The 23,680-nt window shown below is 48.9% G+C and overlaps 1 protein-coding gene and 2 long non-coding RNA genes across 3 annotated transcripts; 1 reads left to right on the top strand and 2 right to left on the bottom strand.

Annotated features, from left to right (window-relative positions):
• Window positions 1-301: 301 nt before the first annotated feature.
• LOC133216937 (uncharacterized) lies at window positions 302-2,323 on the bottom strand. The gene is made up of 2 exons (XR_009726759.1): window positions 2,000-2,323; window positions 302-1,457 (listed from the first exon to the last, which is right to left on the bottom strand). It is a non-coding gene; the product is annotated as an uncharacterized LOC133216937 (long non-coding RNA).
• A 5,435-nt stretch (window positions 2,324-7,758) lies between these two features.
• LOC133216941 (E3 ubiquitin-protein ligase DCST1-like) lies at window positions 7,759-11,219 on the top strand. Its single transcript, XM_061362038.1, has 16 exons — window positions 7,759-7,863; window positions 7,949-8,074; window positions 8,151-8,225; window positions 8,327-8,455; window positions 8,528-8,649; window positions 8,751-8,928; window positions 9,039-9,182; window positions 9,261-9,382; window positions 9,458-9,618; window positions 9,767-9,866; window positions 9,945-10,040; window positions 10,129-10,255; window positions 10,339-10,455; window positions 10,542-10,684; window positions 10,777-10,890; window positions 10,974-11,219. Exons 1-16 carry the CDS (start codon window positions 7,785-7,787, stop codon window positions 11,217-11,219), a joined length of 2,079 nt encoding a protein of 692 aa, XP_061218022.1. The 5' UTR covers window positions 7,759-7,784.
• Window positions 11,220-11,534: 315 nt separating this feature from the next.
• On the bottom strand, window positions 11,535-13,592 carry LOC133216936 (uncharacterized). The gene is made up of 2 exons (XR_009726758.1): window positions 13,227-13,592; window positions 11,535-12,695 (listed from the first exon to the last, which is right to left on the bottom strand). It is a non-coding gene; the product is annotated as an uncharacterized LOC133216936 (long non-coding RNA).
• Between the last annotated feature and the right edge of the window lie 10,088 nt (window positions 13,593-23,680).

Here is a 23,680-nt window from a genome sequence, read left to right as displayed (position 1 = left end):
ATAAAGTATGAGACCCCCCCGTGTGCAGCAAGTGGGGTCCAGGAGAGAGAGGGGGGAAAGGGGCTGGAAAGGGGACCTTAAAGCTCATCCAGTTCCAAGCCCCTCCATCCCCCTCCCTTAGCCCCTGTTTCCCCCTTTCTCACCTCACCACTCCCTCGCTCACCAGAGACAACAGGAGCAACATAAACTTGACCCTAAAGGGGAGGTCTCACCCCTAAAGGCAATGGAGGAGCATATGAGCTTGAAGGCATCACCTTCAAGCCACCCTGGTCCCTGCACAGAGGGAAGCTCAGCAGCAGTGTGGAGGGAGGGGGTTTATTTCAAAAGACGGTAAGACAATTGTTCCATTTAGTATCAAAACACTTGATAAGGTTCCTTGCTCCGGCTTGGCCCCTAAACCGGCTACAACCAGGCAGCATGCTCACACAAGAAGCGACACACTGTGAGCCTGACACGTCTCCACACTCACACCTCACAGCGACACGTCAGCAATGCACAGCAAGATGGCTTGTACCTTATTAAGACACTAAGAGCACTCCTGGCCAGGGGAGAAGGCCTCGATCCCTTCCCTTGGGGCAGGCAAAAAAAGCTTCCCCAAGCGAACAAGGCTGTTGTACTTAAGCTGTTGAGTGCAAGCCAGCACTGAGTGCTAAAGCTTGGTGGGTCAGCACTCAGTGAAGGCAAATTCAGCTCCTGTGTAGCAATGGGTTAGAGGGGCCATGGCTTCTTCAAGGGGAAAAGAAATGGCCAACAGTGAGGGGGAAGAGAAACAACCCCTGTGAAGGTTCAACTGGCCAGGGAACTGCCTGGTTTTAGAAGTCTCCTTCTACCCAGGTTGCTTCTCCGCAAGTTACCTTAAAGCTGAGAAACTGAACTGCTCTTTTGGCAAACAGGCTCCTGGAAAGGAATTTTTCCCAATGGGCTCACATCACTATCCCAGCTGCTCCCATCAGGTGGCCCACAGTCGGAACCATGAGCCGCCCCCAACTCCCTCCCCAGCCAAGGCAGGACGACCCAGAGCTGGTTAACAGAAGGTTAATACCCAATTGTAAAGCCAAGAGCTTTGAGTGCAGCTCAGCAGCCTCACTGGTTACTCGGAATGTTCACACTGGTTACTACAAAAAAGAAAAGGTACTTACAAAATGTGTACATCTCAAAACATGCTCCCAAACATTATTGCATTGCTCGTTTCCCTTAATAACGTTGTTTGAAGCTCTGCCCAACCTGATGATGGCCTTTAACCCCGAGGCAAGGGAGAAGAGCTGCGTTTGGTCAAGTTAGCAACAGGAAGCAAACTCTGGTCCCAAGGGTTAGAGGCCAGCAGCAGCTGGGCCAGCGCGGGCATGGCGTGGCAGAGGCAGTGGTGGGGATCCATTACATCTCGTTCAGGTCTAGCAGGGTCTGGTCCAGCATTCTTTGCGTGCAGAGATGCTCCTCTTTGGTGGATTTCAGCTTATCTGGCAGGAAGCAAGAGTCAAGAGTTACCAGTGAGCCTCAGCCCCAGGAGATGCCTCGGCCATGGCAAGCATGGGACAGCCCCTTCCCAGCACTGCCACAGCGGGGCCTCGACCCAGGGGGCTGCCTAGGTGTAGGAGAAGCTCTGGAGTTACCTGGCTCATTGGTAGCCCCCTCACACAGCCGGTGCTTCTATCTGCATGGACACCATGTGCTCTTAGCGCTCTGGGCTGTGCTTTGCATGCAGGTGCCTCCAACCGGAGTTGGCTTCACCCAGGGATTCAACACCTCCAGACAGCCAGCAATGCACCCAAGAGCCAAAACACCCACAGAATCCCCCCCTGCAGGTACAGCTGCTTGTGCCCCCCTTCCCCAGCACAGAGATGCTGAGCTGGTCACCAAGACCGTGACTACCTAGCAGCAGGGAGCACAGAACCATGCCTCTAGGAGAGCAGGGAGAGACTGCTTTCAGTGGAGGGCAGGCAGACAGCAAGGAGGAGGAAAGGGTACTGCAACTGTGACTGATACTACAGACAATTCTCACATGTTCCTTAAGCCAGGAGGAGAGCTCAGATCAGTAAGCAGCACTCTAGGTAGGCTTAACTCCAAAGGTGAGCCCACCCTGATCACTGAGGACATCCACTCGCTGGGACACGGCACAGACAGGCTGTGGAAGATGTCCTTTAGGTACAGGCAGATCCTCAAGGCCGCTCCCAACCTCCTCAAGGTCAGTGCACAGAGCAAGAGGCAGCCTTCCCAGAGCACCGACAACGGCAGCCTTGAGAGGTTCCCTGCAGGCACCCAAGATACAGCTTCATGCTGTGCATTAAGGGATGGCCAGGAGCTTTCCCAGCGCTGGGAACAACCATTTCCCCTCAACCTTCTAGTTTAGGACCCAGTGTTTTACAGAGCAGGAGTCAGTCATTTATGGCCCTTTCTAACCCTTTTGTGCCCATTTCTAAACCCATTTTAAGGGTTTGGGTTTTTTTTTTGGCTATTTGTAAACAATTCGTGGCCATTTCTATTTCATATTTGCCCTTTTCTTACTAGTTCTGAGCCTTTTTTGGCTATGTCTAACCCATTTCTGCCCATTGGTAACCCATTTTAGGTCTTTTTTGGCTATTTCTAAACAATTGATGGCCACTTCTTTCTTATTTTTGCCCATTTCTTACCCTTTTGAAGTCTTTTTTGGCTATTTCTGAACAATTTATGGCCATTTCTAGCCTGTTTTAAGCTTTCCTTAGCTATTTCTAAACTGGCTTGAGCTATTTCTATCCTTTTTTTGCCCAGTTCTAACTCTTTTTAAGCCATTTTGGCCATTCCCAAACCATTTTTTGTCCAGTGCTTACCGATTTCTTGCCATTTCTAACCCACTTTTGCCCTTTCCTGACTTGGTTTGAACCACTTTTATCCATTTCTAACCCCTTTTATCTCCTTTGTGCTATTTCTATACAATTTACAGTCATTTCTGTCTTATTTTTGCTCATTTCTCACCAGTTTTAAGCCGATTTTGGCTATTTCTTCTTGTACAAATTCATGGCCATTTCTTGCCTGTTTGAATCTTCTCTTAGCTATTTCTAATCTGGCTTATTATATTTATCTTTTTGTCCAGTTTTAACACTTCATAAGCCATTTTGGCCATTTCCAAACGATTTTTATCCTGTTCTTACCTATTTCTTGCCATTTCTGACCTGTTTTTGCCCTTTCCTGAACTTGGTTTAAACCATTTGTGTCTTTCTTACCCATTTCAAGTCTTTTTTGGCTATTTCTAAACAATTGCTAGTCATTCCATCTTACTTTTGTCCATTTCTGACCAGTTTTAAGATTACTTTGGCTGTTTCTAACCCATTTTTCCCATTGCTAACCCATTTTTAGTCTTTTTTGGCTATTTCTAAACAATTGATGGCCTTTTCTATCTTATTTTTGTCCATTTCTTACCAGTTTTAAGCTATTTTGGCTATTTCTGAACTATTTATGGCCTTTTCTAGCCTGTTCTAAGCTTTTCTTAGCTATTTCTAAGCTAGTTTGGCCTATTTCTAACCCTTTTTTGGCCCAGTTCTAACTCTTCTTAAGCCATTTTGCCTATTTCCAAACTGTTTTTGTCCTGTTCTTTCCAATTTCCTGCCATTTCTAACCTGGTTTTGCCCTTTCCTCACTTAGTTTGAAACATTTTTATCTATTTCTAACTCCTTTTAACTCCTTTTGCTTTTTCTATACAGATCACGGTCATTTTTATCTTTTTTTTGCCGATTTGTTACTAGTTTTATACCATTTTTGGCTATTTTTTGACTCTTTATGGGCATTTCTAGCCTGTTTGAACCTTTTCTTAGCTTTTTCTGAACTGGTTTCAGCTATTTCTAGCCCTAATTGCCCAGTTCTAACTCTTTATAAGCCATTGTGGCCATTCCCAAACCATTTTTGTCCAGTTCTTTCCAATTTCTTGCTATTTCTAACCCTTTTTTACCCTTTTCTGACTTGGTTTGAGCCATTTTTGCCCATTCCTAACCCATTGCTGGCCATTTGTAACCCATTTTAAGTCTTTTTTGGCTATTTCTAAAAAAATTATGGCTATTTCTATCCTACTTTTGCCCATTTCTCACCAGGTTTAAGCCTTTTTTGGCTCTTTCTTGTCCATTCTTGCCCCTTTGTACCGTATTTTAAGCATCGTTTACTATTTCTAAGCTATTGATGATCATTTTTATCTTACTTTTGCCAATTTCTTACCTTTTCTAAGCCTTTTTTGGTTATTTCTAATTCATTCTTTGCCATTTGTACCCCATTTATACCATGCCGAGCTGTGCTGTTCCGTGCCGAGCAGTGCAGTGAAAATTCTGGCCCTTCCCATGTCAGGGGGCTTGGAAGCTCATGATCCTAAGGTCCTTTCGAACCCTAACTCTTATGTGATTCTATAGTTTTAATACAGGGCTGTGGGGGCTATGGTGGGGGAATGGGGGCTAGTAGGGTGTAATGGGAGGTAACGGGGGTTAATCGGGGTGTAATGGGAGGCATGTGGCCGCAGCACGGTGTTCGCGCACCAGTTCTGGACCCTCCGCCGCTGCCCTCTTCTCCTTCATCCCTGACTGCAGCCATCGGTCCCTCGCACCGACGAACACCATTGATTGGCCGCCGGTCTCTAGGCAGGAAAGGGTCCCCTCAGGCGCTCGCTGTTATCTAAGAGGCGGCCAGGGACTGGACGACGCTGACATTCCGTCTCCATGTCCCGCCCTCTCCGTGAGGCGAGCGGCGCCGTGATTGGCTGGTAGGCAGGAAAGGGCGAGGGCGGTGGGGGGGGGGGGGGGGGGGGTGGTGTTGTGGCGGTGGCAGCCGTTTTTTCGTCCGCGGTGACTGGGGTGAAGATAGCGGCGGTCTCGGCAGCGGCTGCTTCGGCAACAGGGGCGGCTGGAGCGGCGCGGGGTCGTCTCGGAAGGAGGCGGCAGGAGCGGCGGGGGAGGGCCGGTGGCAGCGCCGGAAGGGGCTCTTGCGGCGGCAGCGGTGAGGTAGTAAAAGAGCGGCGGCCGCCGGAGCTGCGGTAGGAGGAGCGGCAAGGGCAGTGGGCAGTGCCAGCGGCGGTGGCCGGAGCGGCGGGGGGTGGGGGGGGAAGGAACTAGGGGACTTAGAGTTCATCAGTGCATTTAATTAAATTTGACTGACTTCATGTTTATATACGACTGTATAAATTTGAGTTTTAGTGGAGGTTTTGACACTTTTGTTCACTTCTGTTCACTTCTATTCATTTAATCATTTTTTTAATTGAGTTGTATTCACTTAATACTGACTTTCAGCCACTTTAAATTTTGTTCTCTATTTGTTCACTTTATATTCACTTTTTAGTCACATTTTTCAGGTTTGGGTTTTTTGTTTTCCGTTTTTTAATCACTTCTGTTTGCATTTATACCCTTTTTATTGAGGCATGTTTACTTTTGCTTACTTTTACTCAATTTTTTGTACAGTTCTGTTTACTTTTAATGACTTTTTATTCAGCTTTGTTGGGAAAACCTGCTTTTGGTAACACCTCGTGAGGCAGAGTGAAGTGTAAAGGTTTATTTGAATAAAGGGAGATAGAATAGAATCATAGAATAGTTAGGGTTGGAAAGGACCTTCAGATCATCCAGTTCCAACCCCCCTGCCATGGGCAGGGACATGTCACACTAAACCTTATCACCCAAGGCCTAGTCCAACCTGGCCTTGAACACTGCCAAGGATGGAGCAGTCGCAGCCTCCCTGGGCAATCCATTCCAGTGCCTCACCACCCTAACAGGAAAGAATTTCCTCCTTATATCCAATCTAAACTTCCCCTGTTTAAGTTTTAACCCATTACCCCGTGTGCTGTCACTACAGTCCCTAATGAATAATCCATCCCCAGCATCCCTATAGCTCCCCTTCAGATACTGGAAGGTTGCTGTGAGGTCCCACGTAGCCTTCTCTTCTCCAGGCTAAATCTCCATCAGACATGTCTGGTTCAGGGTTTTCCATTTGCATTCAGTGTTCACTTACTTGATACCTTCCCTTCCCTGCCCTGTTAACATTACTCGTTTCGTGTTCCTTTGAAACTCCTGAGAGACATCTTCTCATTCTTGGAATTTATTCGTGTTAATTTTAAAAATTTATTCTTTGTTTCTAAGCCTTGACTGAGCCAAGCATACATGAAATGGACACTGTATGAGTAAAGCTTTACATAGATGACATTGCAACACCAGTCAAATGCAGGTCTTCACATCTTAAAAACAACTGGAGATAGAAGAATATTTAGACAAATTCAGCAAGAAGTTGTCAGTCTTCATATGGGTGTACTTGGCATTTTCTCTTCATTTAACCTTGCAGGGTCTTTCAAATGATTCCTTAAATTCACTTTCCAAGATAAGATAGGTTGTTTAATTTTGGCTGCTACTTGAAAGATATAACCCAGATTAATATCTGCCTGAAAAAAATTACCTTGTGACTTCAGATCAGAAAAACTGGGTGATAGCTGATGATCAACCTGAAACCATCTGTCATAGGTCTCCACTAACATGCAGAACTACGATATCTCTGCATGGAAGTACTTTGGTAATTGAACATTTTCTAGGAACCGAGCAACCATCTCATTTGGTAGTTGAATTTGCACAAAGATTATATAAATCCTGGTAATCTTATCTGCATTTCAGGTTAACAATGAAGCTTATGCCTGTTACACCTCAAGAATGAACAGAACTAAACAGAGAAACCTAAGCCAAAGGCCAGTCTTGGAATGAGCATCCGTGTCTGACACACGTGGTTTCCAGATGTAACACTGTCTCCTATCTTTGTTTAGTACCTCTGACAGAATTGTTTCCTACATCAATCCTTCTTCGTCATGATCATGATTTTTTTCTTCAAACTTACAGTCTATGATTCAACATGTGGATAGTCAAAAAAAAGTTTCCAGGATTAGTGGACTTTGTAGACACAGAGAAATACATTTTCAAAAATGAGGACCACCGCCAGGGCCCCCAGGTTCAGCCCATCCACTGCCGAGCCATCATCTGCAGCCACCCGCATCGGGCCCCACGTTGCGCCTGGGGGGAAACATGGGCAGACCCCCCTGGAGCCCCCCAAGCCCCATAATCCCCCAAGGACTCAAAATCCTCCAGGGGAGTGTTTACACAGGATTGGGTTTAGGCGATTTATCCAGAATTGAATTGAAATTATGTGTACAGGGACTGAAAATACAAAGAAATAAGGGACACCCACTTGTTCACGAGATTCACGCTAGACCCCTTTGCTTCCTAAACCCCTGACAGAGCCTAGGTGCTGCTGGACCTAGTCCCAGTCTTGGGACTCTGGGCTCTGGTCCTGGCCCCTCCGCCCCGCCCACGAGACCAGCCCCATGCTGGGCTGCGCTCCCCCGGACTCTCGGTGCTCTCCCAGGCTCTAGGCACAGGGATACAGCAGACTGAAGGAGCAGCTCAGTGAGCTGGTTCCAGGGGTACATCAATGTTGTCGGTGCCAGTCGAGCATTCCACGGCTGTCGGTTCTAGAAGAGCATCCTGCCCTGAGGTCAGTTCTAGGGAAGCATCCTGCTGTTGTTGCCAGGGCAGCATCCCATTGTCATCACTACCAGGGCAGCATCCCTCTGTTGTTGTTGCCCGGGCAGTATCCCTCTGTTGCTGGTACCAGGGGAGGATCCTTCTGTTGCTGGTACCAGGGCAGCATCCCTGTTGTCTGCACCAGGGCAGCATCCCCCTGTTGCTGGTACCAGGGCAGCATCCCTGTTGTCTGCACCAGGGCAGCATCCCCCTGTTGCTGGTACCAGGGCAGCGTCCCTGTTGTCTGCACCAGGGCAGCATCCTGCTGCCCTCAGGACAGGGGCCATGGAGCCATCGGAGGCCCCTGGGCGAGAGCGCTGGGCCGGGTCTGAGGCGCGCAGGAGGCAGAAGCCACCCAACACGAGTGAGATCCCTTCCCCTCCTCTCCCGGCCAGGGCTGCCCGTGGGCACTGGGAGGGGGCCCGGCTGACGCCTCTCTCCCCACCCAGCCCTGCAGCGAGCGGTGGTCTCGCTGCTGCCGGCCCCGTGCAGCCGGTTCCTCTGGAGCCAGCCGGACCAGCACCGCTGCAGCAAGTTCTTCCTGGCTGCCAGCATCGGGATCCTCCTTGGCCTTGGTGAGTGCTCCCGGTGCCAGGTGTGGCGAGAAGCTGGGGGTACCAGGGGCTCAGGGTGCATCTGCTGCTGTTGCAGGGCTCTGCCAGGTCTTTGTCATCCCCATGAACATCACAGAGACGCATAAGGTGCAGCTCTCCTATGGGCTGGCAGGTGAGGAGGGGGCCAGGAGGAACTTTTTGGGCTGATGGGCGCCATTGGGAGCACTGGGGGGGTCTCGATGGGACCATGGCTACAGCTCCATCCTCCCACAGGAGTGACTGCCTTGGGCTGGGCCACGTCCCCCCACTTCCGCTGCGCCAGCCTGCTCGTGGTCCCCAAATTCTTCGGCAAGGAGGGTCGGGTCTACGTCCTTTCCCTTGTCCTCGCTGCCATCTACAACGGTAGGTTGCCCCCTGCATCCCTGTCCCACCCTTAGGGTCCCAAGGGTCCTGACCCCCACTTGCTGGCACCAGGGCCCGTGGCCAACATCTGGCACAACCTGGAGGAGGTGATGCGCTCGCTGGGCTGCGTGGCAGAGCTGCAGGTCAACCACAGCCGCATGCTGTGGCGCATGTCCACGGCGCCCCTGCGCAAGGTGATGGAGGACATGGCGGTGAGGCTGGGTGTTGGGGTGGGAAGGAGGGAGGGGGGCTGCACGGAGCAGGGTCAAGCCTCTGTGTGTGCCCACTGTGGCAGCTGAGCGGGCAGATGCTGAACTCTGAGGTGCAGAACATTTCACGTGCCTTTGTGGGGCTCAATGAGGAGGTGGCCAGCGAGGCTGGGTACGACCTGCAGCAGCCCCAGCACGGCAAGACCCAGCTGGCACCCAGCACCCAGCAGCTCTATGAGACCAAGACCAAGATGCGCTGCAATGGTGAGGAGGGAAGGGAGCTGCACCCCCCGGCACCAGCCTCACCAGGCACCACACGTGGTGTCCGGGATGGTGGTGTTGGGGCTGCATCAGCTCAGGCTCCTGTCCATCAGATGTGGTCGAGCTGGGCATGCAGCGCTGCCGGGACTGGTTTGACACCAAGTACGATGCTTGCATGGAGCAGATATTCGTGCCCCTCGTCAACCACTTCCTCTGCCTGCCCATGAAGTTCAAGTTCCTCTGCCACATTGTGAAGGGTGGGTAGCGTGGGGGACCCCTGCCCTGGTCACCCTGAGTTGAGGCAATGCCAGCATCATCCTCACTGTGTCCCACAGTTATGAATAGCTGGTGCAGGGACAAGATCCCCGTGGAGGGCAACTTTGGGCAAACATACGACATGGTGAACAACTCGGTCAGCAACCTCAGCCAGGAGTTCAGCGCCAGCGTGGTCTTCCAGGTGGGTGCCATGTACCGTCTGTGTGGCACAAGGCTTGGACGGGACCCAGCCAGACCCACAGCCCCTGTGCTGCAGGAGGAGCACCGCGAGATGCTGTCGGTCACCACCAACGTGTCTGCAGAGCAGCTGATGGAGGAACTGACCTCACACTTCCAGGAGCACAGTGCCCGCCTGGGCCAGACTTTCTCCATCTTCCGCCTGGTTCTTTCCTTCTCCTTCATCCTCGTCTTCATCACGTGAGCCCTGGCATGGGAGGGCGTGCGGGGTTCGGGCACAGAGAGACAGGGTCTTCTTTTGGTAGCAGGTCTGGGGTGAGGGGAAAGGCATGAAGACAAAGGAGGAATCCTGGAGAGCCAGTCCCTGGACCCCCCCTTCTCTTGCCAGGGCTTTCTCCTACACCAAGCGGTATTGTCAGGACATCTCTTACGACAACCTCTACATCACCACCTACTTCCGTCAGATCGATGCACGCCGCAGGAAGGAGGTGAGGGGGTGCAGGTGGCCTTGCACCAGGGCCGGGGGCTGCAGGGGCTGTGCTGAGCTGCCCCTGCCCCTTTCCCAGGGCAAGCGGACGCTGCTGCCGCTGCTCCGTGCAGAGGCCTCGGCCTTCATCTTCCCGTGCCGGCCCATGGTGCAACCGCTGGAGATGCAGAGCATGGTGAGGGGGCCGGGCGGGTGGCACGACGGGAGGTGGGTCAGCTGGAGGAGGCTGCAGGACAGGCTGCAGCAGATGCTGCTCCCCACAGGTGCTGGAGCTGCTGGAGTGCATCCCTACCCTGCTCTTCCTCCTGCTGGCCTGCGCCATGGACCACGTGCTGGTCAGCATGCTCAGCACCATCCAGCAGCACTCCTTTGTGCAGTACTCCTTCCACAGTGAGTCCCCAAGCCCACAGCAATGCACAGAAGGGGGGGGGATGCCTGTGTGTGCCCCTTCACAGCTTCACATGCTCCCACAGGCAGCCATCACTTGTCCATCCACGTTATGGGCACGTCCCTGATGGCGCGGCTCCTGCGGAGTACCATCGGCGCCCTCAACACCTCCTCTGACACCCTGCTGGAGACGTCCAACTTGGGTGAGCCCCCCCCAGGGGATGGACACCCCATGCCCATCACAGCTCCACAGCCTGAGCAGGGGCTCAGCGCCACCTCATGTCCCCAGTGTGCCTGCCGCAGCCGCGCCGCATGAGCCAGCACCAGTACCTGAGCAGCTGCCTGCCCCTGGCCGGGCTGGCGCTGCTCTGCCTGGCCCAGGTCTACACATACCGCCTGCGCCGTGTCATCGCCGCCTTCTACTTCCCCAAGGTGAATAGCAGCCCCTCGGGGGGGGTGGGCAGGTTTTGGGGTGAGCCCATAACCTGGACCATAACCTTGGGGTGGGCTCATGGTGTTGGCAGCGGGAGAAGAGCCGCGTGCTCTATCTCTACAACAAGCTGCTGCAGCAGCGCCTGGACTTCATCCAGCGGCAGCGGAAGCGCATTATCCAGTGGGACAGCAGCCCCCCAGGACTGGTGAGTGGGGGGTCCGCCATGGGTCCCCGGGTTCTGCTCTGCCATGGGGCCTGCAGCTCAGCCCCACACATCTTCATCCCTAGGGCACAGCGATACTGCGCTGGTGCTGCCGCCGCTGGCCCTGCCTGAGCCACTGGATGCGCCGGAGCTGCACGGGGTGTGGGGTGCGTGTGGGGCCCCCAGAGCCCGCCTGCCCCGCACCTGCCTGTGCAGCCCCGTACTGCCGGCAGTGCTGGCGCGAGGCAGGACATGTCTGCCTGGCCTGCGCCCCCCCGGAGCCCAGCCCTGATGCCGACAGCAGCGACGAGGGTCTGGGGTACACGGGCTGAGGGCATGAGGCAATAAAGTGTGAGACCCCCCCCCGTGTGCAGCAAGTGCGGTCCAGGAGAGAGAGGGGGGAAAGGGGCTGGAAAGGGGACCTTAAAGCTCATCCAGTTCCAAGCCCCTCCATCCCCCTCCCTTAGCCCCCGTTTCCCCCTTTCTCACCTCACCACTCCCTTGCTCACCAGAGACAACAGGAGCAACATAAACTTGACCCTAAAGGGGAGTTCTCACCCCTAAAGGCAATGGAGGAGCATATGAGCTTGAGGGCATCACCTTCAAGCCACTCTGGTCCCTGCACAGAGGGAAGCTCGGCAGCAGTGTGGAGGGAGGGGGTTTATTTCAAAAGACAGTAAGACAATTGTTCCATTTAGTATCAAAACACTTGATAAGGTTCTTTGCTCCGGCTTGGCCCCTAAACCGGCTACAACCAGGCAGCATGCTCACACAAGAAGCTACACACTGTGAGCCTGACACGTCTCCACACTCACACCTCACAGCGACACATCAGCAATGCACAGCAAGGTGGCTTGTACCTTATTAAGACACTAAGAGCACTCCTGGCCAGGGGAGAAGGCCTCGATCCCTTCCCTTGGGGTAGGCAAAAACAGTTTCCCCAAGCGAACAAGGCTGTTGTACTTAAGCTGTTGAGTGTAAGCCAGCACTGAGTGCTAAAGCTTGGTGGGTCAGCACTCAGTGAAGGCAAATTCAGCTCCTGTGTAGCAATGGGTTAGAGGGGCCGTGGCTTCTTCAAGGGGAAAAGAAGTGGCTAACAGTGAGGGGGAAGAGAAGAGAAACAACCCCTGTGAAGGTTCAACTGGGCAGGGAACTGCCTGGTTTTAGAAGTCTCCTTCTACCCAGGTTGCTTCTCCACAAGTTACCTTAAAGCTGAGAAACTGAACTGCTCTTTTGGCAAACAGGCTCCTGGAAAGGGATTTTTCCCAATGGGCTCACATCACTATCCCAGCTGCTCCCATCAGGTGGCCCACAGTCGGAACCACGAGCCGCCCCCCACTCCCTCCCCAGCCAAGGCAGGATGACCCAGAGCTGGTTAACAGAAGGTTAATACCCAATTGTAAAGCCAAGAGCTTTGAGTGCAGCTCAGCAGCCTCACTGGTTACTTGGAATGTTCACACTGGTTACTACAAAAAAGAAAAGGTACTTACAAAACGGGTACATCTCAAAACATGCTCCCAAACATTATTGCATTGCTCGTTTCCCTTAATAATGTTGTTTGAGGCTCTGCCCAACCTGATGATGGCCTTTAACCCCGAGGCAAGGGAGAAGAGCTGCGTTCGGTCAAGTTAGCAACAGGAAGCAAACTGTGGTCCCAAGGGTTAGAGGCCAGCAGCGGCTGGGCCAGCGCGGGCATGGCGTGGCAGAGGCAGTGGTGGGGATCCATTACATCTCGTTCAGGTCTAGCAGGGTCTGGTCCAGCATTCTTTGCGTGCAGAGATGCTCCTCTTTGGTGGATTTCAGCTTATCTGGCAGGAAGCAAGAGTCAAGAGTTACCAGTGAGCCTCAGCCCCAGGAGATGCCTCGGCCATGGCAAGCACGGGACAGCCCCTTCCCAGCACTGCCACAGTGGGGCCTCGACCCAGGGGGGCTGCCTAGGGGTAGGAGAAGCTCTGGAGATACCTGGCTCATTGGTAGCCCCCTCACACAGCCGGTGCTTCTATCTGCATGGACACCATGTGCTCTTAGCGCTCTGGGCTGTGCTTTGCATGCAGGTGCCTCCAACCGGAGTTGGCTTCACCCAGGGATTCAACACCTCCAGACAGCCAGCAATGCACCCAAGAGCCAAAACACCCACAGAATCCCCCCCTGCTTGTGCCCCCCTTCCCCAGCACAGAGATGCTGAGCTGGTCACCAAGACCGTGACTACCTAGCAGCAGGGAGCACAGAACCATGCCTCTAGGAGAGCAGGGAGAGACTGCTTTCAGTGGAGGGCAGGCAGGCAGCGAGGAGGAGGAAAGGGTACTGCAACTGTGACTGATACTACAGACAATTCTCACATGTTCCTTAAGCCAGGAGGAGAGCTCAGATCAGTAAGCAGCACTCTAGGTAGGCTTAACTCCAAAGGTGAGCCCACCCTGATCACTGAGGACATCCACTCGCTGGGACACGGCACAGACAGGCTGTGGAAAGATGTCCTTTAGGTACAGGCAGATCCTCAAGGCCGCTCCCCAACCTCCTCAAGGTCAGTGCACAGAGCAAGAGGCAGCCTTCCCAGAGCACCGACAACGGCAGCCTTGAGAGGTTCCCTGCAGGCACCCAAGATACAGCTTCATGCTGTGCATTAAAGGATGGCCAGGAGCTTTCCCAACGCTGGGAACAGCCATTTCCCCTCAACCTTCTAGTTTAGGACCCAGTGTTTTACAGAGCAGGAGTCAGTCATTTATGGCCCTTTCTAACCCTTTTGTGCCCATTTCTAAACCCATTTTAAGGGTTTGGTTTTTTTTTTTGGCTATTTGTAAACAATTCGTGGCCATTTCTATTTCATATTTGCCCTTTTCTTACTAGTTCTGAGCCTTTTTTGGCTATTTCTAACCCATTTCTGCCCATTGGTAACCCATTTTAGGTCTTTTTTGGCTATTTCTAAACAATTGATGGCCACTTCTTTCTTATTTTTGCCCATTTCTTACCCTTTTGAAGTCTTTTTTGGCTATTTCTGAACAATTTATGGCCATTTCTAGCCTGTTTTAAGCTTTCCTTAGCTATTTCTAAACTGGCTTGAGCTATTTCTAACCTTTTTTTGCCCAGTTCTAACTCTTTTTAAGCCATTTTGGCCATTCCCAAACCATTTTTTGTCCAGTGCTTACCGATTTCTTGCCATTTCTAACCCACTTTTGCCCTTTCCTGACTTGGTTTGAACCACTTTTATCCATTTCTAACCCCTTTTATCTCCTTTGTGCTATTTCTATACAATTTACAGTCATTTCTGTCTTATTTTTGCTCATTTCTCACCAGTTTTAAGCCGATTTTGGCTATTTCTGAACAATTCATGGCCATTTCTTGCCTGTTTGAATCTTCTCTTAGCTATTTCTAATCTGGCTTATGGTATTTCTAACCCTTTTTTGTCCAGTTCTAACACTTCATAAGCCATTTTGGCCATTTCCAAACGATTTTTATCCTGTTCTTACCTATTTCTTGCCATTTCTGACCTGTTTTTGCCCTTTCCTGACTTGGTTTAAACCATTTTTGGTGCTTTCTTACCCATTTCAAGTCTTTTTTGGCTATTTCTAAACAATTGCTAGTCATTCCTATCTTACTTTTGTCCATTTCTGACCAGTTTTAAGATTACTTTGGCTGTTTCTAACCCATTTTTCCCATTGCTAACCCATTTTTAGTCTTTTTTGGCTATTTCTAAACAATTGATGGCCTTTTCTATCTTATTTTTGTCCATTTCTTACCAGTTTTAAGCTATTTTGGCTATTTCTGAACTATTTATGGCCTTTTCTAGCCTGTTCTAAGCTTTTCTTAGCTATTTCTAAGCTAGTTTGGCCTATTTCTAACCCTTTTTTGGCCCAGTTCTAACTCTTCTTAAGCCATTTTGCCTATTTCCAAACCGTTTTTGTCCTGTTCTTTCCAATTTCCTGCCATTTCTAACCTGGTTTTGCCCTTTCCTCACTTAGTTTGAAACATTTTTATCTATTTCTAACTCCTTTTAACTCCTTTTGCTTTTACTATACAGATCACGGTCATTTTTATCTTTTTTTTTGCCGATTTGTTACTAGTTTTTGAAACTGATGTGGCCTATTGTGTACAAGAGGGTTGTCAAAATGTACAGGGGGGTTGTCAAAATGTACAGGGGGGTTGTCAAAATGTACAGGGGGGTACTGCTTAAGTCATAGCTGGTTTAACGAGCTCAGCAGATGTCTTATCAGACAAATACCAGAACAAAACCTCCTAGTGAGGAGAATGGGGGTTGTACAAGGAGTACTGCTTAAATCATGGCTGGCTTGACAAGCCCAGCAGTTGCCTTATCAGACAGCACTAAGATAAGGCTTCCTAGCGAAGGGAATAGCTCATTAAACCAGCTAGACATGGACCAGACCCATCCAGCTCCTAAAGAGCATGAGTGAGGACCAGAGGTAAAAAGTTCAAGCCTGAGGAAGACTTGTTTACTTCATCTTGAAGACCCCTACCCACAAGAGGAAGACTACTTACTTCATCTGAAGACCCCTGCCCAAGACCACCAGGAGGCACTGCGCATGCGTGGAGAGCCTTTTCGCTCATTCTAATACGAAGCGGGGATAGAATATGAATATGTATAGGCGTATTGTGCGACCTAATACCTATGTATGACTTTACAGGATAAATGTAGAAGGAAAACGGCACTGAGGCACGCATGCCTTTTGGAGGACCAATCCCCCGTGCGTCTTCAGCTGAATAAAGCATACCTACTTTACAACTTTAACCAAGTTGTGGAGTCTATTCTGCTATCAATTTGGCGAGCCAGGCAGGAGATCTGTGTTCGGCTGCAGGATCGGCGGAGGGGCGGACCTCCTGGGCGCCCCAGGCCACTTGCCTGGAGGGGCTCCACTCCTCGTCCGCTCACTGCGGGGACAGACAACAACCTGTGCCGGCTGCGGAGAAACAGTATGCTTGGAATTTAGGTTTGTAATTGTCCTAGGATTGGTAAAGGCCTGTAAGGCGTACGCGTGGCCGGGGCTGCTGGTAAGGCGCTCAGAGACGTCTGGCGCACAGCCTTGTTCCCCTTGGTAGGTAGGGCTTGCAAGCAAGGGACTCATCGACCGATAGAGCGGCCGCTAGCGACCCTGGTGGTGGGTCGGGTGAGTCTAGGGATTCGTCTGCTGATAGAGCAGCGGTTTGTATGGGACGAATCCAAAAGGAGCTCCGGGGTAAGGGAGCCCGCCGCTGTATCGAGCTCCAGGTCTCACTGAAGGGTGCAAGTGGCATCTGGTGGTGAGTAAACTGGTGTAAGTGTGGGGGATCCCGAGTGCAAGTGGTTTGTGTTTGTGTGACTGAGACGTAGCGTAGCTACGAAGCGAGTGCGGAGTCCCGATCCGCGGTTCCGTGTCCTCCGTGAGGAGAGCGGGCGGGGACGGACAAAGTGTCTTCTGTGTTGTGTCTAAATGTTTTGTGTGTGTATATGTCTGTCGTTGCTGTTAAAGATTACAGTGCTTAAGCGGTGGGGGAGCAGTAGACAAAAGTAAACTGTTGCTACTGGGGGGGGGTGTGTTCAGAAGAGTTCCCTCTGCGCCCCAGTGGCTGTATAACAGAAGTATAGCCTCTAATGTCTATAATTCTACTCTTGAAACCTGAACTTTACACTCAGTACCAGAGGCTTGTAGCCTCACATATGGGTGCATAATAACTTTTGAATAGTGGAACCTGCCGTGGACACTAGGACAGTGTAAATTTTGATGGAACCGAAACTGTGATCTAACAACAGGGGAGTTGATCTGCAGAGGCCAAAGGTATCATTTTACTGAACCCCCTGAGAATGTCATAAAATTCGTGTGTAGGTGCTCTCATATTTTTTAAGTGCATTTGCAGAGCACTGGGAAAGAGAAGCTGCAGAGATTTGTAAAAGATTGTTTGAAATGGGAGCCGGTCAAAACAAGGGAATTCTGAAGAGAAGCCCATTGGGTTACATTTTGGCACACTGGAAAGAACTGGGAGGGTCTTCTGGGGGCTCGGTAAACAAGAAAACATTGATAAAATATTGTAACCAATGGTGGCCTTTATATGCTTTGGAAGATCAGGAGAAATGGCCTAAAAATGGAACTCTGAATTATAATACATTGTTACAATGAATGTTGGTTTTGAGGTTGCCAGGAAAATGGGATTAAGTGCTGTATACAGATATGTTTTTCACTGTGGGAGATCACCCGGAGTGGCAGGCAGAATGTGAAATTAATATAGCTCTGCCAGATCCCTAATTTTGGCTCTGGAAAAGGACAAGGAAAAACTGGAAGCTAAGCTGGAGAGATGTTGTTCGGCCTGGGATATTGGGGAATGATGTTTGAAAGTTATAAATAGGAAAATTATGTATCACAGATACCTCTGAGAGAAGCACCCTCTGTATCTGTCCTATCGGATATTGATAAGGAGGAGGAGATTGCTGTCACCTGCGACAAGCAGCACATTCGCATTCAGAAGTTAAGAAAGGGTTAAACTGGAAGTGCTGCTGCAGCGGCAGGCATCTGAAACCTCTGCAGAGCAGGGGGAGCAACTGTGAGGAAAAAAAGGAAACCAAGTGGAAAGGAGGGGAGCTCGAGCAGCTCCTGTGTTTGAGCACAGAATGAGTGCTGGGGCAGGCAAACAAGTGGGAACAGACATGTTGACAGACGGGACTGAGGGGTTGTTGAATAGATGTGGACAGAAGTGCTTTGAAACTGATGGAGGAGGAATGTCGGGCAAAGGTGGGGGAAGTGGATTCTTCTCCTATGGGACCGGATTGGTGTGTGTGTGCTGTGGGGGTTTTAAACGTTGGAAGTGAGACTGCCCTGCTGGGGAGGGAGTGCCATGGGGTGGCTCCGGTGGCTGAATTGGAACTAGGCTGACAAGGGACCTGGGGAATCCTCCCTAGCGGATCCACTGGTTACATTAAAACTATGGACTAGAGGAAATAAAGTGGAATTTTTAGTAGGCACTGGGGCAACATAATCGGTTCTGAATAAGGCGTTGATACCTGTAGGGGGAGACTATGTTATTGTAAAAGGGGCAACTGGCCAAAGTGAAAAGGCATATTTTTGTAAGCCACTGAAATATCAATTGGGAAAGCAATGGGACATTCATAAATTTTTATATATGCCCAATGCCCCAAAGGCTCTCCTGGGGAGAGATTTGTTGGAACAACTGGGGGCCATTATTACCTTCAAAGAAGGCGATATCACCTTGAAAGTAAATAATCAGCAATACATAGAAATGTTAAGCTTAGAACTGATCACACACCAGACAGAAGAGAAGGTTAGGGAAGATATATTAGATCAAGTATTCCCGGGAGTATGGGCTACAAACATACCCGGGAAATCCAGAAATGCACCCCCAATACAGATTAAGCTCAAGGAGGGAAAACAACCAGTTAGGATTAAACAATACCCTCTAAGAAAAGAAGATAGGGAGGGAATTTGTCCAATAATTGAAAACTTTTTACAGTTAGGATTATTAAAAGAATGTCAATCTGATTTTAATACCCCTATCTTACCAGTCCGTAAGCCTGATGGATCATATCGGGTGGTACAGGACTTGAGAACTGTCAACAAGATCACTGAGGATCTTTACCCGGTGGTAGCAAATCCATACACGCTACTGACTTGCTTAATTCCAGAACTAACTTGGTTTACTGTTTTAGATCTAAAGGACGCCTTCTTTTGCCTCCCTCTCCATGAAGCCAGTCAGAAAATTTTTGCATTTGAATGGGAAAACCCCAAAAGTAGGCGCAAAACCCAGCTCACATGGACGGTGCTGCCTCAAGGATTTAAGAACAGTCCCGCTTTGTTTGGAGAACAACTTGCCAAAGACTTAGAATCATGGGAAGCCCCACCGGAGGAAGGAAGAATACTGCAGTATGTGGATGACATCCTAATTGCCACCCGGAAACTTGTGTGGCTTGGACGGTAAGCCTCTTAAATTTCTTGGGACTCCAGGGATATCTCATACAATGTCTGCCGTACTGGAAGTAAAAGGTGGACACTGACTTTCTCCTCAGAAATTTCTAGAGTATCAAGCCATCATGATAGAGCAGAATAATGTTGAAATTGTGGTAACTAACATTATCAATCCAGCCTCTTTCCTCAGTGGTAATGAAGGAGAACCTGTACACCATGATTGCCTGGAAACCATTGAGGCTGCCTATCCTAGTCGTCCAGATTTGAGGAGTATCCCTTTGGATAACACAGAAGCCTGAATATGCAGTTACCACCTGCAAAGAGGTAACAGAATCTGGACCTTTGCCTATAAACACTTCCGCACAGAAAGCAGAATTGATTGCTCTGACCAGAGCCCTGGAATTGAAACATCTACACAGACTCAAAATATGCAGTCGGAGTCGTACATGCACATGGTGCTATTTGGAAGGAGAGAGGACTGTTAAATTCACAAGGGAAAAACATCAAACATGCACAGAAAATATTGAGACTATTGAAAGCAGTCCAATTGCCTGAGAAGGTGGCAATTATGCACATCAAGGCACACCAGAAGGTGAGCTCTGAATTAGAAGAAGGAAATGAGCTGGCGGACAGAGAGGTAAAAGAAGCAGCAAAAGGTGAGGTACCAACCGAAGGAGCATTGATCCCTGATGGGAAAGTTTCCTTAGAAAGTAAGCCAAATTATAATAAGGAAGATCAAAAATTGATTGCAGATCCAAATGGAATATTCAGTGAAGAAGGGTGGGCCAGCACACCACAAGGAAGGGTAATTGTTCCCTTATCAATGTTATGGTCTTTAGTAAAAATTAAACATCAGAAAACACACTGGGGAGCCAAAACCTTACATAAACATTTAATAGGCAAGATTATGGCTAGAAAATTATATGCCACCATTCAACAGGTAACTCGCCAGTATGATCTTTGCCTTAGGACAAATCCCAAAATTATACCCAAGCTCAAAATGGGTCAAATTGGAAAGGGTAATGGACCAGGACAGCAATGGCAGATCGATTTCACGGAACTGCCGAGAAAAGGGGGGTACAGATACTTGTTAGTATTAACAGACACCTTTTCAGGTTGGCCAGAAGCCTTTCCAACTAGGAGTGCAAAGGCACGAGAAGTGACCAAAATACTGTTACAGGAGATAATACCACGCTTTGGAGTTCCAGCCATAATATCTTCAGACAGAGGGCCACATTTTATTTCAAATGTGGTACAGCAAGTAAGCAAATATCTTGGAATTGATTGGCAACTTCATATCCCTTATCATCCACAATCAAGTGGACAAGTGGAAAAGATAAATCATTTAATCAAACAACAAATTGTGAAATTGGGCCAGGAGGCCAGGCTACCTTGGCCCCAGTCCCTTCCATTGGCCTTGTTGAGAATTCGAACTAAACCAAGAGCACGAGAAGGACTGAGTCCTTTCGAAATTTTATATGGAAGGCCATACGGGGTTCAACAGGGAATGTCTCCCCAAGCGGGAGAAGAAACCATGAACACCTATATAATAGAGTTAGGAAAGCAGCTTACTAGAATTGAAAAACATGTGGCTGGAACTCGAAGCAGAGGGTTGGACAGCTCGGTACACAATATACAGCCTGGAGATTATGTGTATGTAAAGTCTTTCAAACCTACAGGAGATGATGATCTCGAGCCAAGATGGAAAGGGACATTCCAGGTGTTGTTAACTACATTCACAGCTATCAAGATTAAGGAACAGAATGCCTGGATTCATCATACTCAATTTAAGAAAGCTCCGAAGACACCCTGGAGAGCAATCCAAACTGAAAATGAACTGAAACTAAAGCTAATTCGTAACAAGTAACACTGCAAATTGATAAGACTGTATTGATGATATTTTTAACCTTCTCGTTTAAAGCTTTAATACTTCTCTCTTGTTTGCAATTATAACCAGCGAGAGGTCGAAGAATGATGAAAATAATTAGAGGATTAATTGTGATTCTAGGGGTCACACAAAGTCTTGACAAAATGTTACCATTATTAGGTAGAGACAAATATTTAACTTACTTGGGCAAATAAAACGTGTTTAATCGGAGTTCCTTATCTAAGTATGGATGGGTGAAGAATGATTCAGTCTTGAACCTTACAATAGTAACCAGAGTAGTTAAGAGAACTTCAGGCGATTGGACAGTTGCATCTGTTCAGACAAGAGGAATTATAAAAGGACTAAATCGTTCAACCATCCCAATTCAGGAACTCCGGCTTCTGGGGTCTGACCAAAGTAATCAGAGCTGTATAACATTCAATTCTTGGTCAGATGAAAATCCAGAAACTAAAGTGACTAGTAGGAAAGATTGGTATCATAATACATAATATTACCTCATATTGTCTTGGGTCTTCTCCTTCACTCCCATATCACCCCTAAGGCACTACCCCCAGGTTACTTCTTGATATGCGGAGACCGTGCATGGCCAGGAATACCCTCTAAGCCACATGGGGGGACCATGCTATTTAGGAAAATTGTCCTTGTTTGCAGCTTCCAAAAAACATATAATCAAAGCCCTACGAGAAGACCTTCATAGGAATAAAAGATCTATTAACCAATTAGGCCCTAAATGTGACCCCACAATAAAGATTTGGGGCCATACAAAGCGATCCTTTGCTGCACTGCTTTTACCAAATGTAGCAGCTGGAAAAGCATTGGCAGATATCCATCGCCTCGCATGTTGGACAGCACAACAGCTAAAGAAATTGCAAGTTGATGGAGGGTTGGATGATTGGTTGAATGGGTTTGGGATTACAGGGTGGATTAAGGAGTTAATCAAACAAGGAATTTGGATTCTGGCTGTAGTTCTCTTAGTCTTAATGACAGTTCCATGCTTAATCCAATGTGTCTCGAATATGTTTCGCAAATCTATTGAAGGCACCTGGGTATCTCTTAAGTAAAAGAATTTACTTATGTCATAGAAAAGGGGGGAATTGAAACTGATGTGGCCTATTGTGTACAAGGGGGTTGTCAAAATGTACAGGGGGGTTGTCAAAATGTACAGGGGGGTTGTCAAAATGTACAGGGGGGTACTGCTTAAGTCATAGCTGGTTTAACGAGCTCAGCAGATGTCTTATCAGACAAATACCAGAACAAAACCTCCTAGTGAGGAGAATGGGGGGTTGTACAAGGAGTACTGCTTAAATCATGGCTGGCTTGACAAGCCCAGCAGTTGCCTTATCAGGCAGCAGTAAGATAAGGCTTCCTAGCGAAGGGAATAGCTCATTAAACCAGCTAGACATAGACCAGACCCATCCAGCTCCTAAAGAGCATGCGTGAGGACCAGAGGTAAAAAGTTCAAGCCTGAGGAAGACTCGTTTACTTCATCTTGAAGACCCCTACCCACAAGAGGAAGACTACTTACTTCATCTGAAGACCCCTGCCCAAGACCACCAGGAGGCACTGCGCATGCGTGGAAAGCCTTTTAGCTCATTATAATACGAAGCGGGGATAGAATATGAATATGTATAGGCGTATTGTGCAACCTAATACCTATGTATGACTTTACAGGATAAATGTAGAAGGAAAACGGCACTGAGGCACGCATGCCTTTTGGAGGACCAATCCCCCGTGCGTCTTCAGCTGAATAAAGCATACCTACTTTACAACTTTAACCAAGTTGTGGAGTCTATTCCGCTATCAGTCGGGGTCCACTACAGAGATGGTTTCCATTCTGTCACATCCTCTGAGCTTTAACAGCTGGCAGAGCTGGTTCACCCAGGGTATCGGTACCACCCAGGCACATCACCTGCAGTCCAGCAGTACTGCTGAAAAGACCTTGATGGCCTGCGTTAACACACTGGCACGTAGCTGGGATGTAAATACTGCCAAACCATCTCTCCGTTGCAGCAGAGTACCAAATTTAGCAAAATTAGCCTTACTTCTGATGAAGCTTTCCTTACAGACAGCTCATCTTCTTTGTTTATAAACTATAGTAAAGACCTGCTCTAGCATGAAGACTCAAACCCTGCCTGCAGTGAAGCAGCCGTTCAGACAAGCTGCACTGTTTTTTCCCTCATTCCTCCTTCCTTCACAGAAATCAATCGCTAACAAAAGTACCAAAAGTGCCAAAAGCTCTGCACAAAGACTGCATAGAAAAGCCAACTGCAAGTGCCTTTACCTGCTACTGTTTTATCAGGCAGCGTTCTAGGAAGAAACTAGCTTTTCCCACTAGTTTTGCTACAGCTTCACTACCTTTGAAGACAACGCTTGTTACATTTACCAAGTCAAGGCAACCTCATAGCTCAGCAAAATCATGCTTCCTGTAAGAAACCTTCACCATAAGGTGAAGACAGGCATGCTATAGGAACAAGTTACTCTCAAGACACTCTTTCAACCGCTCTTCCCTTTGCTTACCAAAGCTCACGGAGCATTACAAAACAACAACGAAAAAGCAGGGCTCTCTCTCCCATTGACAGAGACCATTATACCACGTGTTCAGTCCAGCTCCAGTGTGAGCCCCAGAATAAGAAATGCAGTCTTCAAGTTTCTGGAAAAAAAAGGAAGAGCTTTGAAGTGGCAAGACCAGAGAATGTTCATGAAAGCAGCACCAGCACCCAAGTACACATGCCTTATCACAGACCACCCACCCCATTACCAAAGTGAGTGATGCCGTCAGTACACTTGCAGCTCAGGGTCTTATGATCATGAATTAGTGCCAGCAAAGTCAGTTGGAACAGGAGACAGGAAGAAAACCAGATGCAATCGGTCTGATTTCATTCAAGCTCAGGTAAGTTCAATTTCACATTGACTGGGATTCACAGCAGGTGCCAGGCAACCCTCCAAATCCCAACGCCACCCCAGGCAGGGGATGGAGAGGAAAGATGAGGGAAGGGAGCAG

The sequence above is a fragment of the Neopsephotus bourkii genome, unplaced genomic scaffold, assembly GCF_033783945.1.
Source record: "Neopsephotus bourkii isolate Nb327-2 ecotype Australia unplaced genomic scaffold, CSIRO-AGI_Nbou_v1 NB_1072, whole genome shotgun sequence".
Classification (NCBI taxonomy): domain Eukaryota; kingdom Metazoa; phylum Chordata; class Aves; order Psittaciformes; family Psittacidae; genus Neopsephotus; species Neopsephotus bourkii.
Note: the sequence above shows the minus strand (reverse complement) of the source record. Positions and strands in the feature narration are given on the sequence as shown.